General features: G+C 37.2%; 1 protein-coding gene across 5 annotated transcripts in view; it reads left to right on the top strand.

The window, feature by feature from the left end:
* LOC130087288 (VPS10 domain-containing receptor SorCS1) overlaps positions 1-16910 on the top strand; it is a 226856-nt gene that overhangs the window by 133960 nt on the left and 75986 nt on the right. For all 5 annotated transcript variants that reach the window (XR_008807349.1, XR_008807348.1, XM_056253541.1 and 2 more), the window contains exon 3: positions 3422-3521. Coding sequence is in view for 3 of the 5 variants with exons in the window: in XM_056253541.1 (XP_056109516.1) it covers positions 3422-3521 (100 nt within the window). In the remaining 2 variants the exon portion in view is untranslated. The remainder of the gene's footprint in view (positions 1-3421; positions 3522-16910) is intronic.

Below are 16910 nucleotides of genomic sequence, written 5' to 3'. Positions count from 1 at the left end.
AACCTAGGACGAGTTCGCAAAAGTAAGTTTTTCAAAAAATCCAAAATACACGGAAAGTTCGCCAGACGACGATCGAATCCAAGGCATGTCCGTCTTGAGCCAAGGATTCCAACGATATGAGCCTACGCCTAAAGGTTTAGGAGTTATGAGCGCCTTCGCACTTTCCAACACTGTAGCCCCACCGTCAGGCCAATCAGGTCGAGCCTTGGTGACGTTGTAGTCGGTGTGAGGACTACTAGCCCTCAAAGTCTCTACGGCTTACAGTTTGGTCCGCCCGATCACTTTTAGGGAAGAATGCTGACCCTGGGGAAAATGTAACAATTACAAGAGGGTTTCAGCGCTATACGCGCTTGAACCCCTAATAAATACTCTGACAAATGTGTTTTATGTATGTGTTTATATAAAAGTATGAATATGTATGTTTACTAGAACAAAAATCCAAATAGCAACAGCATGAGATCATGTTGCAATGTTTCAAGACTTCATGAGCTAATTTAAATCCCAAGAACATCCTGATAAATTTGAACAAGTCCTTTTTATAGCAAATCGCAAAGACTTTCTTGCTTAGATAGCAACTTTGTAAAATAGTCACATGTGGAGATGATCGTGCGTTGCATTGAAGTGATGCAAGCTTGTAAAAGGGCCTTAAGTGTGCTGTAAGTCGCTTGGATAAAAGAACTAAATTATTGTTTCTGTTCTGTTTAAAATGCTGAGAACTTTAATTTCATCTCAGCGGACCTTCCCTAGTCTAGAAAATGACATGTATTTAGTTAATAACCAAGAAGTGCTGCATATAGCGCCAGAGCAGCAAAGCTGTATCCTCTGAAATGACTGTGTTTGTTTATGTAGATGTCAGGGAAATGTCTCTTGTTCCCCTAACAGTCAACAGAGGGCATCCTCCCTGGAATTCTGTGTTTATCAAAAGCTCGTTACCATGGTTACCACACACCTGTGTTGCATTTGGAGCTCATTAGTCAACCGTTAAATGCTCCCCTTGTTTCAACGGTCATTTGTGAAGTCTTATTTGTTGGATTAATATGGTCCTGAGCAGCTGTCTTTGTGCATTCTGTTTTATGCTCCTGTTATTGAACATTGTCGTTTTGACCTCGTCTGCACCTTGGATTTTATTCTCATTCCATTGCAACAATGTATGGGCTATTATTGATCTGGTGACAAAATTTTAAAGTAACAAATATCAACATTACTGTTGGCCTGTAGGTTGTTGCTGAAGTTGGCATTGTATTGGCTAGAAACTGCTGACTTTCTAGTATACAGAGCTCATTTTAAATTGAAAGCTGAAAATGGAACGTCAGTTCTAGCAAAGTCTCATTAACGTTAAAACTTCACATTGAGTGATGACAGATTCTCAGGATCAAGCTCTGTGTATCTTTCCTCAGCTTTGACTGATGGTCTCTTTTCTTTAACTTCCCCCTCATACTGTACGTTTAATTAAAAGCTGACATTTTGTTTGAATGCCAATGAGCATTGGGATGATGGGATGGCAGGGTGTCTACTGATAGAAATGACTCTTAAACTAAATCAAAATATCTGCTCATTTAAAACGTACAGAATTCTCTATTGACACGATTTGATCAAATATATTATCAGTTTATGAAAATGTGTGAACTAATGTGAAATACTGTGAATGTGATTTCACCAAGTGCAACATGTTCCTGGATCAACATCTTTGTTGATACTGGAACAACATTCCAATCAACCAATCAGATTGAGGGAGAAGTTTAGAGTTTATGTCAAGTTTAGGCTTACAACCAGGGTTATATGCTTCTACATCAGTGTTAAGGGCTAGGTTTAGGTGTAGGGATGGGATTGTTAGGACTATGTTTTTAGACAGGAATGTTGTTCCAGGATCCATGAACAATATCTTATTTGGCAAAATCACGGTGACCTAAAAGTACCTTACTTAAATCCTCTTCATCCAACACAGTCTCATAACATTTCGTAACTATTTTACATTTGGACGAATTGGTATGAATTCATGTATATGTTTTTGTATGAGCTTATATTCAGAGTTGGGGAGTAACTAGTTACATGTAACTGAGTTACATAATTTAATTTCAAAATAAATGTAACTGTAATCAGTTACTGAGAAAAAAAAAACATGTAATTAAATTAAAGTTACTTACTAACAATTACAAAGGGGGTTACATCTGAATATTTTCTGTAAAGAGTTACAGAACAAACAAGAGGATATGTTGAATAATATTAATTTGTTGCTTTGCCTGTTTTTGATGTGCACGATGCCTCCTGTCGTTTAAAGGCCGTTTAGTAAAGCCATGCTATTCTGATGCTTTTGATTGGTTCTTTAGGCTACAATCTGTCTAATGGTGTGTTCACACCGAACGCGAATAGAGCGTCAAATACGCGTCTATCGCGTCTAGTTAGACGCTTGAACATTCGCTCGAGTTCAAATTTTTCAACTTGCGCGGAAGACATTCGCGGCAAACGCGTCGCCCAATTCGCGTCATTCGCAACGCCCGGCGCGAATGATGCGTCTATTCGCGTCTTTGCATTGACTTTGTATATAATCTACTCGCGCAAATAATTAAATTCGCATTCGGTGTGAACACACCATAAGAGTTGCCACCATGGCGAGTGATAAAAATGCGTACCAGTGCTGGAAATTAGAAAAGTAATCAAATGTAATCAGTCACATTACATTATTAAAGTAATTGAAATAGTTGCACTACTTGTTACATTTTAAATAGGGAAACTTGTAATCTGTAACCTATTACATTGCCAAAGTAACCCTCTCAACACTGGTTATAGTTAGGGATGGGGTTATAGGTGAGGCTTCATGCTTACTTTTGTAAAAGAAAAAACATACATTTTTGTACGATTCACATCATATAAATTCATTTGAAATCGGCATCTCTTAAAATACTTAGTTTTTCGTGTGAGATTGGGTTGCGTTATCCATGTCTTTAAAGGTTCGGACACATTTACTGTTGCTCGACACATTTTCATTCCAAGTCATTCCAATCAGCGAAAACGTTCGCCACACAGATTTCAGTCATGTTCAACTTTGTCATGTAAATTAGCTGTGCTAACCAAAACTGATTGCTTTAAAAGTGACTGTATGCGCGAGATACTTCTCTAAGCTATTACATGTAACAATGACCAATGGACATGTATTGCATGCAAACATTTCACTAATCTGACTGGACCTTAAGAGACTGTAAAGCGTCATGGCATCTTCAGTGCATAAACAAATTGTTGCAACATTTCTTAAACCTGTAATTACCTTCCTTTAAAACAAATTAGTCACTTAAGAAGTGTTTTGCTTCCATGAAGAAGCTCCAATTCCATACTCGCTTCAGCCTTGTTTAAAAGTGCACACTAGGTCTTTAATTACAGCAGCTGATTCCCCAGGTTCTCATCAAGGCCTCTGATTACATTTCAGGTCAACAGATTACGGAACCACTTATGAGAAACTCAATGAAAAGGTGGGCGTGAAGACCATCCTCAGCTATCTGTACGTCAGCCCCAACAACAAGCGCAAGGTAAGATTTATGGCATTCGTTCCCTCCGTCTGGAACACCTACACATTGTTAGTCTTCATGATGTCTCTTTTACAAAGATGTCAAAACAGTTTTCAAGGTGATTATGTTTATGTGCGTGCGTAGCTCAAACCCCCTGCTCATTTATGACCGCTAACTGCGTTGGAAGGATTCCACAGGTCTTCTTCTTGGCTCAGTGCGCTGTTGGCTAATTTATCCTCTAGTAGTATTTACTAACCTCTCCAGCTTTTTATGAGATCAATGCATTTGAAAGATTCACTGGTTACAGCACGCAGTTTTCACTTGGAGATATAGTTAGCATTCAAAGCAAAACACATTCATATCATTAATATTGATAAGGCTGCAATTTATTTTGTTTTTTTACTTTGAGGTCTAATGAATTATGAACTGGATGAAAGGAGATTCATAAATCGCTAGTGTTTTAATCAAAGGCATGACAAAATGGCTTGTATTTATGGCTTGAGGCTTTGGGAGTTTGCTTTGACAGTACAAGCTATGTTTCTCCATCGTCCTTTTTTAAACCTCCTTTTTTTACTCGTTTACTTTTTTCTTTATCAAGAAGAGTACTTTATTACTTAATTGTGGCTATCAGTCCGTTAATTATGGCCATTAATGAAGATGGTACACACTTTCAGTGGTTAGTGTTGGGGAAGCTACTACAAGACTGTAGTGTGCTAAGCTACGGTACATGCTAGTCATGAAGTTCTAAAAGCTTTTTAATTTCAGTGAAATTTAAGTATCTATAATTGTATCTTGTCATATATATTATTACAGTGACCGGGAGGAGACATGTTCGGTTCGCTTAGATTTCACATTAACTCGTGGGAAAGTGATATGTTGTGGCCATTTTGTTGAGGCAACGACATCCTTATGTCGTGGACACACGATGAGAAGTCGTGGCCTATTTTTTTTTCTTATGACCACGACTTCTTATGTTGAGGGAATGACATCCTTTTCTCGTCGCCATAAATTGAATCCATAAACAAGACTATAGCGTAACATATAACGGGAATGGACATGTTCGGTTTACATAATAGGTATTATTAATAAATTAACATTTTCAGGTATCCCATGTCAAAATATGTTGTAAGAAAAATATCCATAATTAAAACTTTATGATCTATAATCACGGGCTTCCAGCAACTGGCGTACGGGCGTTCACGAGAGAGTTGAGTGACCTCTGACCGCGGGATTTATTAACCCACTGCCGCGATTTCTGTTCGAGAACGTTTAGGCTATTTAGCGCAATGTGACGTAAACTTTTTAAGATAATTATCATCATGCGGTTTATTTATTCCCGTCGATGTACATGTTACATGTACACAAATAATTCCTATAATTGTTAGCGTTTTAAAATGATGCCAGTATCATTCGCTCATGCTTTGGCAGGGGAAAAAAGGAAAATTGCCAGTAAATAGCAACTGGCGTACGGGCGTTCACGAGAGAGTTGAGTGACCTCTGACCGCGGGATTTATTAACCCACTGCCGTCATATGGATTACTTTTATGATGGATGGATAAGCTTTTTTGAGCTTCAAAAACTCTATTATTATTATTATATAACTTGAATAATATGATATATTATTATATAACTCACTATTCAATGCCATTACAAAGCTGGGAAGAGCCAGGATGTCATTTAATATAATTATGGGATAATTTTCATTTTTGGTTAAACGACTCCTTTAATTACTCCATAGCACTTCTGCTCAGTCTTGTTCATATCAATGTGTTGTTAAGATGCAGGAGCTGTGGCTTCGTGGCACTCAATCATAATGTAATAATCTGGGATGTTTTTCTAACAGATCAATTTTGTTTTGCCTACAGTTGTGGGTGCCTATTTAGGGATTCCTATTTCCCAGCAGTTCTGAACCAGCAGATTTAATTACACTGTGTCTAGACGGCATCTCTACCACCAACACACGCACAAATGTCATCAACATCTGCTCAACACTGTGCTGTATTGTTCATCCGCTTTGAATGCCAACGGGTCGGGTAATCTTTTTCTGCAGCAAAATAGCAAACTTGTACACCAGAGGAGGAGAGACAAACCCAATGGAAATGTCCTTTCCTTCTGTCGCATCCAAGTGCTTCATTTTCCATCCAGTAATGAAGGCGGAACCCAAGTTCACATTAAATGGCTACTCTCAATTCCAATGACATTATAAAACCAGGTCTGGGTTGTAATTAAGGGCTCTACTGTAAACATAATAACAGCTTTGGGTCTAATAGAATAGTCAACATCCATTTGTCTTCTTTTACATTAACATGTAATGTGGGACGGCTTTTTATATCAAACCAGGAATGATTATCTTTGAATGTGAATGGTGAATGGCTGGTCAGTGCAGTACATCACAAAGAGCCATAATGAGTAGTGTGGAGTGGATAGTAGAGCTTTAATAATCCGTTAATGCTAGTTGATTGTGTTCTTGAGGATGCAATGGAACATATTCAACATAGAGAACAAAGCAGGGACATTTGGAAATATAGTATTTGCATAGTATTTTTGTATATTTTTTTGTCACTTTCTATTGACAGAATAGTCAAAGGTTTTGCTCAGTGCGTTGGGAGCTTGTGCCAACTAGACAATGGGGTTACACTTTATATTGTTGGTCCACTTTAGACACTCCACTAACTATTTGGCTCAAACTTTGTTTTCTTAGTACATACTTCCATTAGGTTCAGTTTTAAGGAAGCATGAAGTGTATTTTTGTTTTTATGCAGATGACACCCAAATCTATCTGACTTTGAAACTTAATAACAAGAAAGGTTTAGAAACCTTGCTTGCATGTTTAGCCGATAGAAGATCTTGGATGTCTTTAAACTTTTTTTACACTTAAATGAGAGCAAGATTAAAAAATAAATAAATAAATGTTGGCAACAGTACCTCAATCTGACTGTGGAAAATGTGGGAGTTATTTTTGATTCCTGTAGTAATACTAGTAAATGATGCATGATTTCATTCAACTAACCCCAAACCAAACCCTATTCCTAACCCAAACCCTACAGTAAGTACATGTAGGTAATTTATATTACTCAATACTTAAATGTATAATTACAATGTAACAAGGATACCTTAAAATGATACCTTGTTTTAAGCATAAAGTCACTTAATTTTGATAAATTTGTCAAAAAACAAGACTTTATATCTTACGTCATTTTGCTTCTCAATTAAACGTATCCTGATTTATGAATGTTTCAATATCTTACTGAATAAATTGAAAATCAGTTTTTGCCGCGTTTGTGTTGACGTGTCATAATTTTATGACATCAAACTTAAGTAGACATACTTTACTGGCCTGATAGGATGTACAGTTACATGTTGCCTACATGTCTAAGTTGTCTATAACAAGGACATAGATCATCAGAATAGCCTTTTCCACATACATTTAATCCAGTCTGTAAAGACATTCTTGAGTTATCAGCGTAAGATAAAGTCACATCAATCAAGAGTCATTTCTTTTGGTAATGAGTTATTTGAGTCTAACTCTAAGTCACGAGCCTTGGTCTATACATCTGTTCTAAACGTAATATTAAATAACAAAATGAGATGACTTGAGCAACTAAATCAGTCCATTGAAGAGCCTGAATATAATTGGAGGATTAACAATCAGTTGTGGATCTTGTGGTGCCGGTGCCAACATGTCATGTGGGTAATTCCTCCAAGGCAGTGGAAATCAAGCAGGCATTTAAATGAGAAAAATGAGCAATGCCAAAAATGCTTTGTAGCGAATATGAGATTTACTCAAGATGAAATTGCTATTATATTCTGTCCTGGAATGGCCGTACTCTTCGGGAGAATGATTTTATTTTATTATACATTTCACAAAGAAAATTTCTCATTCTTATTTGAGTGGCTTTTAGGAGGGCATTACAGGGTGTGACAAATTGAATTTGAGGCATCAACAAATACCCAAATTCTGTTCCGGTGGCAAACGTGTTACTGCAAAATTATGTTTTGCAAGCTCCTATACCTCAAAGATTATTTGAAGTCAGAGTGTAATGAGATGGAGAAAATTAATTCACCCCGTAGAATTGACTGTCATATTGGGCAAAAATGTCTCTAGAAAATCATTAAAGGATGGTGGATAATTAAACTAGAGAGGTAGAAGCCAAACCACCGTGCGGTAGTTTTGAGCATGTGAGCGCCACAGGGAAAAGGTAAATGCACAGCAGAAAGTGCAGCCACAGCAGATTGTAGACGGGAGAGGAAAATCAAACGGCGGCAGTGCCAAAACCCTGGAAGAGAAGCGGTCAGCATGGTGGGAGACCGGCGGGGAGAGAGAATAAGAGACACACAAAGGCTAATATTGGATTGCTGTATTTAAGATACTGTATCACATTTTGCGGTTTGAAGGGTTACGATTCAAAAGACTTGGATCATGTCCATTGGATATTTTACAAATAAACTAGTGCTGCCAATGGATTATAAAAATTAACTGGATTAATTTTTTCTGCGATTAATCGTGATTAAAAACACTTAAGTCTTTCATATATTTTGTAAGGTAACCATTTTACAGTTAATGTCCAAATTAGAGACAACATAAAAACTGTATATTTTAAATACTTGTTTAAAGGATAACTAAACCCCTGGTCAGAGCCTGACTCCACCCGCTGGCAATATTTGAAAAATGCTGGAAAAGTGGGCGGAGCCCAGCGGAGATACAGGGGATGAACGGATACTCTATCCTGATCGTTTTCAATACTCGCAATTCCAACTCCTGACTCGCTACAGTGGTTTTGACGAAACAAGATGGTTTTTATACTGCCATGGGCGTGGTAGCTCGTACCGAGGGCGTAGTAAGCTGAAACCTGCTTACGTCAGCTCTCACCGCTACCGTCACGAACTACCCCAAACATCCAATAGGAAAATTCAAGTGCAGTAGTCACCGTTCAACCTGAAGAGGGCAGCACTCAGACGTTTTTACACCATATATTGTAGAATTAAAACACTTTATACCCAAATGTCAAAAAAGTTACTCGAATCAATGAACAGCATTAATAAAGCCCCAGTCTTACAGATCATTAACTAAAAAAAGTTGGTTTAGTGTTTAGTTACCCTTTAATGGCATATTTTTATGAATGAAGAACAGTATCACTTTTATCAAAAGACCAGATTTTAATACAGCTACTGATATCATTTAAACATTAATTATAGCCATTTGACATTACAGTCTAATTGAAAGCTATCATTTTTTTAAATATGAATTAAGCTTCAAAAAATATAACAACTTTTAATTTAAGTGAACTTATAACAATCAATTCTCACATAAACCCATAATAAATGTCATATTTTCCTGTGCCCTTTCTGTCTAACAGGTAGGAAATATACAGAAATTGAATAAAGTTATCAAACAGTCTGCACTGCATAAATTACAAATTGAATAGATTAATCCGTATTAAATCTACAAAAGATCTTTAGTCAAGAGCAGTGAGTGATTTTCTCTGTTCTCTTTGTTCTTTGATTCACATTAATGGCAGACAGCATTTGCGGCTGCTGTCACTTTAAGACTTGGCGCTGCTGCACGCTGATCTCACACACGTCTCATTTTCTCACACGTTAATTTAAGACTTTATTTAACTCATTTAAGACTGCTCTTATGAGGATACTTGACAAAATGGAAATTTTGGGATAATTGTGTGTGTTATTGTTCGTTCAAGTGCGAAAGAGAACTAACATTCACTGGCAACCAATTTGGAGATATTAAAATTGGAGTAATATGTTCACGTTTACAGACCCCAGTTAAAAATTTGGCTGCGGAACCATTTGAAGCCGTGACATGGATGACTGGGATATTCCAATATATAAATAGGAATTACAATAATCCAAATGAGATAAGACAAAAGCATATATGACTCTTTCAAGATCTTTAAGAGATATGAAAGACTTGGACAGATGTTTTAAATGAAAGAAGCAACTATCAAACTTAAGGGAGTAAGTGCATGTATATTTACAAGGACACTGTAAAATAAAGTGTTCCCAAATATCTGCCAATGGGGTAAGAATAATAAAAACTCATTTCCCCTTTGAATTAACTTTTTTAAAACGTTTATTTACACAATGTTCATCATTATTTTAGAAAATAAGACATAATGCCTTCCGTTATTTTGCTTCTCTAGTAAATGTATCTTAATTTAAGAATGTTTAGATATTTGTACTGTAAAACAAGTCAAAAATATGCACTGAAATTTGACATTTTGAAGATGTACGGGTTATTTTTGTCCCTCAGTCCCTCATAAGGAATCCAGCCACACACACAAAAAAAAAAGGATGCAAAGCATAAGAAATTTTAAAAAATGTCAATGAGGATTTCGCTAATAATTCTTCCCTCCAGTAAGAAACTGAACAGACAACCCCGATCTCACGGGAAAACGTGAGTATTTTACGAGGTGTCGATTTCGCATGAATCCGTACGTATGAATCCGTATGATTTTCAAACAAATCTCATTATGAAGGACCACCTCTAACCCCGCCCCTAAACCGACCCGTCACTTTAAACAGATCGTACGAATACGTACAAATGAGATCATATGAATTTGTGCGAATTAGCCACCAATTCACCAAAACTGCCATTGAGATTGTGGAACATCTCTCCAGATCAGGCCCATTCCTGAAGGAATCATTGGAAATCTGATCAACTGATTCACTGGAAATTCTCAAAAGAGTGATTCATTTGTTGCTCATTCGCTCATGAATGCTCCAAGGACAGCTAGAAAGATTTGCAAATAGCAACTTCAATCTGTGAGCAACCGAACAGATAGCACAATATTGCACACTGTTATGATACTTTTATGGTGCTTTTGTTTCCTTTCTGAAACTTTAAAGATCTAGTCATCTTTCATTGTGCGGTACATTGCTCAAAACTGTGCTCTGCAGAAGAAAAACAAATACAGGTTTAGGCATGATTGACAAGAGTAAATTATGACAGAATTTGCATTTTGGGCTATAGTTGCTAAATACATTAAATACCTAAAATTATCAATTAAAATTAGTGAAAAATTTAAATGCTTGTCTTGAAGTTTCTTAATGAAGCTTTTCATCGAAGAGATGGCCTTTCAACATAATTGTATTGGGTTTTGCTTTTCTTCTGCGATAAAAAAAGTTATGACCTCATGAGAATAACAAAACATACCTACACACACACACACACAGACAAAAGCCCACTGTTAAATAATGAAAGGTAAAAATGTTTCGACAGTCTGTTCTACTCTAGTGCCCCAGCCTGTAATTGTTATCACGAGGGACCTTTCATTCAGATGAGAGCGAGTGAACTGTCTCTTCACAAAGTGAATTTTCAGCTTTTTTATTTAATAACTCTCTGTTGGCCTGCACAAAAATCTATTTTGCACTGTCATAAGAGTCACACTTGAAACTGAACAGCATACATGTGTGGTTGTGTGAAGTTGTGAGTATGTTTGTCTCTGTTTAAAACTATCGCTTTATGAGTGTGAAATTACAATAACTAGCAGGTAAACAGAGTTGTTTGCACTCTGCCCCTGACAAAAAAAGCACATTTTAAAAAGTAAAACATCCACATTAAACTCCCACTTGTCAGTAGTAGCCCACACCACACAAACAGCCTTCTGGGAATGAAGGGATGATAGTGACCTCCATGATAAACTGCGATAGCTGATGGCTAAGGCAGTTAGCGTCACTAAACCGAGGTTGAGAATCAGATAACTTGTGTAGGATTCTCTCTAGGCTTTTAGCATTTGCTGTTGATGCTATGGGGTGAAATGAGTGTGTGCTTAGTTCAACACACACTATACGTGTGTTATCTTCTAATGTACCAAGAGTGTCTGTTAGCATTGCAACAACTTTAGCATCACAAACCGGATGAATACTGCAAAGTCGTGAAGAAACTAAAGTAACAGCCGTTCTGAAACAAGACACATACAATTCAGATCGATGCTAATCTATTGTTAATTCATGACTCGCGTTGTAAGAACTGAAGCTGTAGTAGTTTTGTCTGCCACTAAAATGAAAACACATTATATAGGTGAGCTTTTCAGTTGGTGTCTGGTGGTGTGGGCAGCTCTGATGGCATGAGATCTGCAGGGGAAACACTCACTGATTGGGCGGAAGCAAATGTCCTAACTGAGAAATAAATAAAGATGAACATCTGTTAGCCCTCAGGCATCATTTCAAAACGCATGCAATGAGTAGAGAGAGAACAGAGAGGTGATAAAAACAGGGTTGAGGGAGAGAGAGAAAGATGTACAGTTGTTTGCACACTTTGGCAGTTTGATGAAATGAACAACTTTGAGAAAAGGTTTCTTTTATTTAAGAATTCATTTATTATTTATTTTATTATTAATGAGGATGATCACCATGCGTCCTTAGTAATGAGCATAAGAATCTTAGGACAGCTTTATTTTATCTTAGTTCAAAGTATTATTTGGCACATGTCCCACACAGTGCTGGCAATAAAATTTGTTTGATAAATACTTTCATGCATGTGCTGTTATGCTGTAAAACATTTTGTTTTGATGTTTCCCGGTATTTTAGACCAAATATTGGCCGATATTTGTAATATTTGGAAATATTGACCAAACATTATATATTATATTATATTAAATTATGTTATATTATGTTATATTATATTATATTATATTATATTATATTATGTTATGTTATGTTATGTTATATTATATTATATTATATTATGTTATGTTATGTTATATTATGTTATATTATATTATTATATTATATTATATTATATTATATTTTTATATTATAATATTCTCCATGATTACAAGAAACATTGTATTTTTGACTGTTAATACATTAATTGATTTATTAAAAAAATAAAATAATTATTTATAACATAGATGTTTCATTGATGATTCTACTAAACTTATTTTTGTTAACTAATGGTAAAAACTGGAACCTTATTGTAAAGTGTTCCCACTAAATCATGCTCCATGTATTCAGATTGCTTTAACATGGTCACCTGATTCACAGAATATCAAAAATGGTAAGAGCGGCCACTCAACGGCATGTTTTCAGCCGAAATGTGCTAAATAACCTCCTCTCTAATGCATTCCCTTCCTCCTGCCTCAAATCGTCGCTTGTTAGCTCGGCTCTTCGTCAGACTCTCAATCACACACGAGACCTTTGCTTCGTTTGCTCGGGCCCGTGCCTGACATTTCTCATTCTCATATGAAGACTTCACATTTTCCCTCGTTGGTGGAAGTCACTGGCTCCCTGACCTTTCTCTTTCCCAAGCTTTAATTAGGCTCAGCTTGCCTGACCAGCTCCCCGATTCCACCCCGGCTCGGCTTTATCCCCCTCGCCCCGCTGACAAGCTTGCATGGTCGCGTATGTGTCTTTGGAAAGATAATTGCCAGATAACAGGGGTTGATCTTTTTGGTGGAAGAATTGTACTCATGTTTTCATGTAGAGGGAGAGCATGAAAGGATATGCGCATTGCAAAGAGAATAAAAGATGAAAAAGGTACATGAAAGTACATTATAGGCAAAAGTCTTTTGTCTAAGCTAAAGAGCCCCTCTATGAAACGTTAATGCTTTCTTGCTGCCTTGGCATTCATTTCTTCATTCTTTCATTTCGTAATACCACTTGTTATTTGATAATTCACAGTTATGTATTAGTATCTACTGTATGTACTGTAAGTTTAAAGGGGACCTATTATGCAAAATTCATTTTTACATGGTGTTTGAACATATGTGTGGCGGCAGACTGTACGCAACCACTATGGAGTTATTATCCTGTCAAATGTCGAGAGCGCATTATTGTAGCGCGAAAGCACATTAAAATAATGCGCGAGCGCGAATCTCTCTGCTCGCGCGCGGAATATGATGTGCCGAGCGCGCTCTCAGATACACGCTGCTCTTGTAAGAATTGTCTCTGGGCTCGCTCAGAGAATATGCCTGCACTTAAAACGTGTTCAGTGCCATCGCGAATCTCTCCTCTTCGCTTAAAGTAAGCGTGTATGTGCTTAGACTGTGTCCCGTGCGTTCGCGCATGCCTAATTACTCTTCTCTTCGATTTCTTTCTCTTTGCTCTTGGCATAAACGCTGTCAAAACGGCAACAACCAATCAGAAATTGCTATTCCATATGTTATGTAGGTTTTTCCCCCCTTTTTTCTGCTGTTCTGTAAAGCACTTTGGCCAGCCAGTGGCTGTTGTAAAAATGAGCTATATCAATTAAATAAACTTTAACTTGTAAAAGTCATTGGTTGTTTTTGGTCATAATCCTTGTCCTTGTGTTCCCATTGTCTCTTGTCTAGCTTTGTTCCCTGTACCATTTTTGGTGATTCTATGTTTAGTCCAAGTTTATGTTCATGTCAATTTCATATTGTCACTTCAACCCAAATCGGTTTATTGGAATAAACTATACTTGGGTTCAATTCAACTCGACTTCAGTGGACTACATTACACATATATTATAGACATGATTCATTGTTTTTTTGTCTTAATTTTAAAATCTGAAAGTTCTTGTTTTAGGTTCTTCATATAGGCCTATTATATAGGCTACCTTGTTATATAAAAAACATTAAGAAAGGTTTTAATAATTATTAAAACCTTTCTTAATGTTTTTTTTTCATTGAATGAAACGTTTTTCATTATCTTAGAAAAACATTAAGAGAACGTTTATATAATGGGAGAATTGAACGTTTGAATAACGTTCTTATAACCAAGCAAGAACGTTAATACAACGTTTATATAAAGGGAGAATTGAACGTTCTAACGTTATTATAACCAGGAATAACGTTAATACAACCAACGTTTATATAACGGGAGAATTGGACGTTCTTATAACCAAGAAATAACATTAATACAACGTCTAAAAAACTGGATGTTTTGAAATTCCCTAGAACATTCAGAAATAACGTTTTTATAACTTAATGGGAACGTTATGAAAAGGTTCTTATAACCTAAAATTGTTAGCTGGGGAAGAGGAGAGATTCTCGATTGCACTGAACACGTTTAAAGTGCAGGCATATTCTCTGAGCGAGCCCACTCAGCCCAGAGAGAGAATTCTTACAAGAGAAGTGTATCTGAGAGCAGCAGAGAGATTCGCGCTCGGCACATTATATTCCGCGCCTGCGCAGAGAGATTCGCGCTCGGCACATCATATTCCGCGCGCGAGCAGAGAGATTCGCGCTCGGCACATCATATTCCGCGCGCGAGCAGAGAGATTCGCGCTCACGCATTATATTAATGTACTTTCGCGCTACAATAATGCGCTCTCGACATTTGACAGGATAATAACTCCATAAACCACCCTTTAATGGTAAAAATCACCCACTCCTTTTTTTAATCCCCATAAATCATAAGCAGTGTTTTAGAATAAAACATTTTCAATTTCTATGCAATGTGACGTAACATTGCACAGGCCCCGCCCACTACTGCTGACAGTCTCTGCCCTATTAGCATAGACCCCGCCCTGAGCTGAACACACTCCACTCTGTTTATCTCCTCGCCAGAGCATTTAAAGGGATAGTTCCCCCAAAAATGAAAATTACCCAACGGTTTACTCACCCTCAAGCCTTGGGTGTATTTGACTTTCTTCTTTCAGATGGATATAATCAGACTTTTATTTAACAATGTCTATGCTCTTCCCAGCTTTAGGAGGAGGAGATTTTGAAGCCCAAAAAAGTGCATCCATCCATGATAAAAGTAATCCATACATCTCCGGGGGTTATTAAAGGCCTTCTGAAGCGAAGCGATGCGTTTTTGCAAGAAAAATATCAATATTTAAAATTTTATCAACTAAAATAACTAGCTTCCGACAGACGGCCGTATGCATCGATTTACGGCGAAAGAGTAAACCTTGACCTGGCGAATGACGCATTGACGAACGCGGAAGCGCAGAGGATAGAGCAAAACAAAACACCAGTCACAAATTAGAAGTCTAGAACAACCCATTTTTAAAGAGAAATGTCAGAGGAGCTTGAGTTTGTTCCCCAGCCCTATTTGTTTGAACCGCGAGATGCGTCAACGCTTACTATACTCCTACATCCTACAGGTACGTCATACATCGTCGAGTGTTACTCTTTTGGCGTAAGTCGACTTGAAGCTAATTATTTTAGTTTTTTTTTCTTACACAAATGCATCGGTTCGCTTGAGAAGGCCTTTATTAACCCCATGGAGCCTTATGGATTACTTTTATCATGGATTGATGGACTTTTTTGGGCTTCAAAATCTCCTCTTCCATTCACGGCCATTATAAAGGTTGGAAGAGCCGGGGCATTTTTTTAATATAACTCCAATTTTATTCGTCTGAAAGAAGAAAGTCAAATACACCTAAGGCTTGAGGGTGAGTAAATCATGGGTAATTAAATGTTTTGGTTGAACTATCCCTTTAACACCAGCATTCAAGTAATAAATTAATTCTCATTAAACCTTCTTAAGTTATTCAATCAAGAGCAGAGAGTGATTTTCTTTTTTTCTTTTGTTGATTGATTCATATTAACAGCAAAACAGTAGGTACTGTATATTACGCTGATGTCACTTTAATACACAGATCTAATATACACATGTGACCTCTTGCTGTATACGTTCACAGACATAACCGACTGTTTATGTGAACTGTGTGTTTTTGACATAACTTTGTGTGTATTTGACAGTTTAAGCGCAATAAAGAAAACTTAGTGTAATACTCACGGGACGCACCGTCTGAAATCCAGCTTTCTGTGCACGTGCTTCAGATGTGTGCACTCAGAAAACCATGTGTAAGAAGTTTAGACTGATATGGAAACGCATGCAGATAATAATCTTTCATGATGAAGAAGAACTGCAATGTCACGTGAGCGTGACCGCTAGATGATTGCCAAAAACTAAAACATCTGTTTGGTTTTGATTGAGTATCGGAGGCACGCCCTCTTCTGGAAAGTTCGGTGGGGAGCAGCAGCTCATTTGCATTTAAAGATACATGACACCAATACAGCATATTTCCTTACACTCAAAAATAGGCATTTACAACATGGTATAATAAATGAGCTGTAGGGTATTTTCAGCTGAAACTTCACAGACTCATTCTGGGGACACCTGGGACTTATATTAGCCTACATCTTGTAAAAAGGGGCATAGTAGGTCCCCTTTAAAGCTGGAGTGTTTAGATAATTTTAAAGGTATTGCATGCGAGCGCTGGAATGCTTGAGTCATAATCAGTTTTGCCTGTCGCCTGGCAACCCCATGAGTGCCATCTACTCCCTTAAAGACGGCCCTAAAACTGAGCCATCAGCACAATCTTTCCTTCAGAGCAAGAGATTGTCTCTCCTAAGATAAAGATTTCAACATTTTAGCTGATTTTCTTCGTGTTTTTAATCACCCTGACCTTCAGCAACAGCAGTAAACTGCACATACAGCGTCTCAGCCACTAGATGGTGGTTATTCTTCAGTGTG

This window comes from Rhinichthys klamathensis, unplaced genomic scaffold (genome assembly GCF_029890125.1).
Source record: "Rhinichthys klamathensis goyatoka isolate OS25496 unplaced genomic scaffold, OSU_Roscu_1.1 h1tg000107l_1, whole genome shotgun sequence".
NCBI classification, from domain to species: Eukaryota; Metazoa; Chordata; class Actinopteri; order Cypriniformes; family Leuciscidae; genus Rhinichthys; species Rhinichthys klamathensis.
This window is presented reverse-complemented; position numbering and strand designations above follow the sequence as displayed.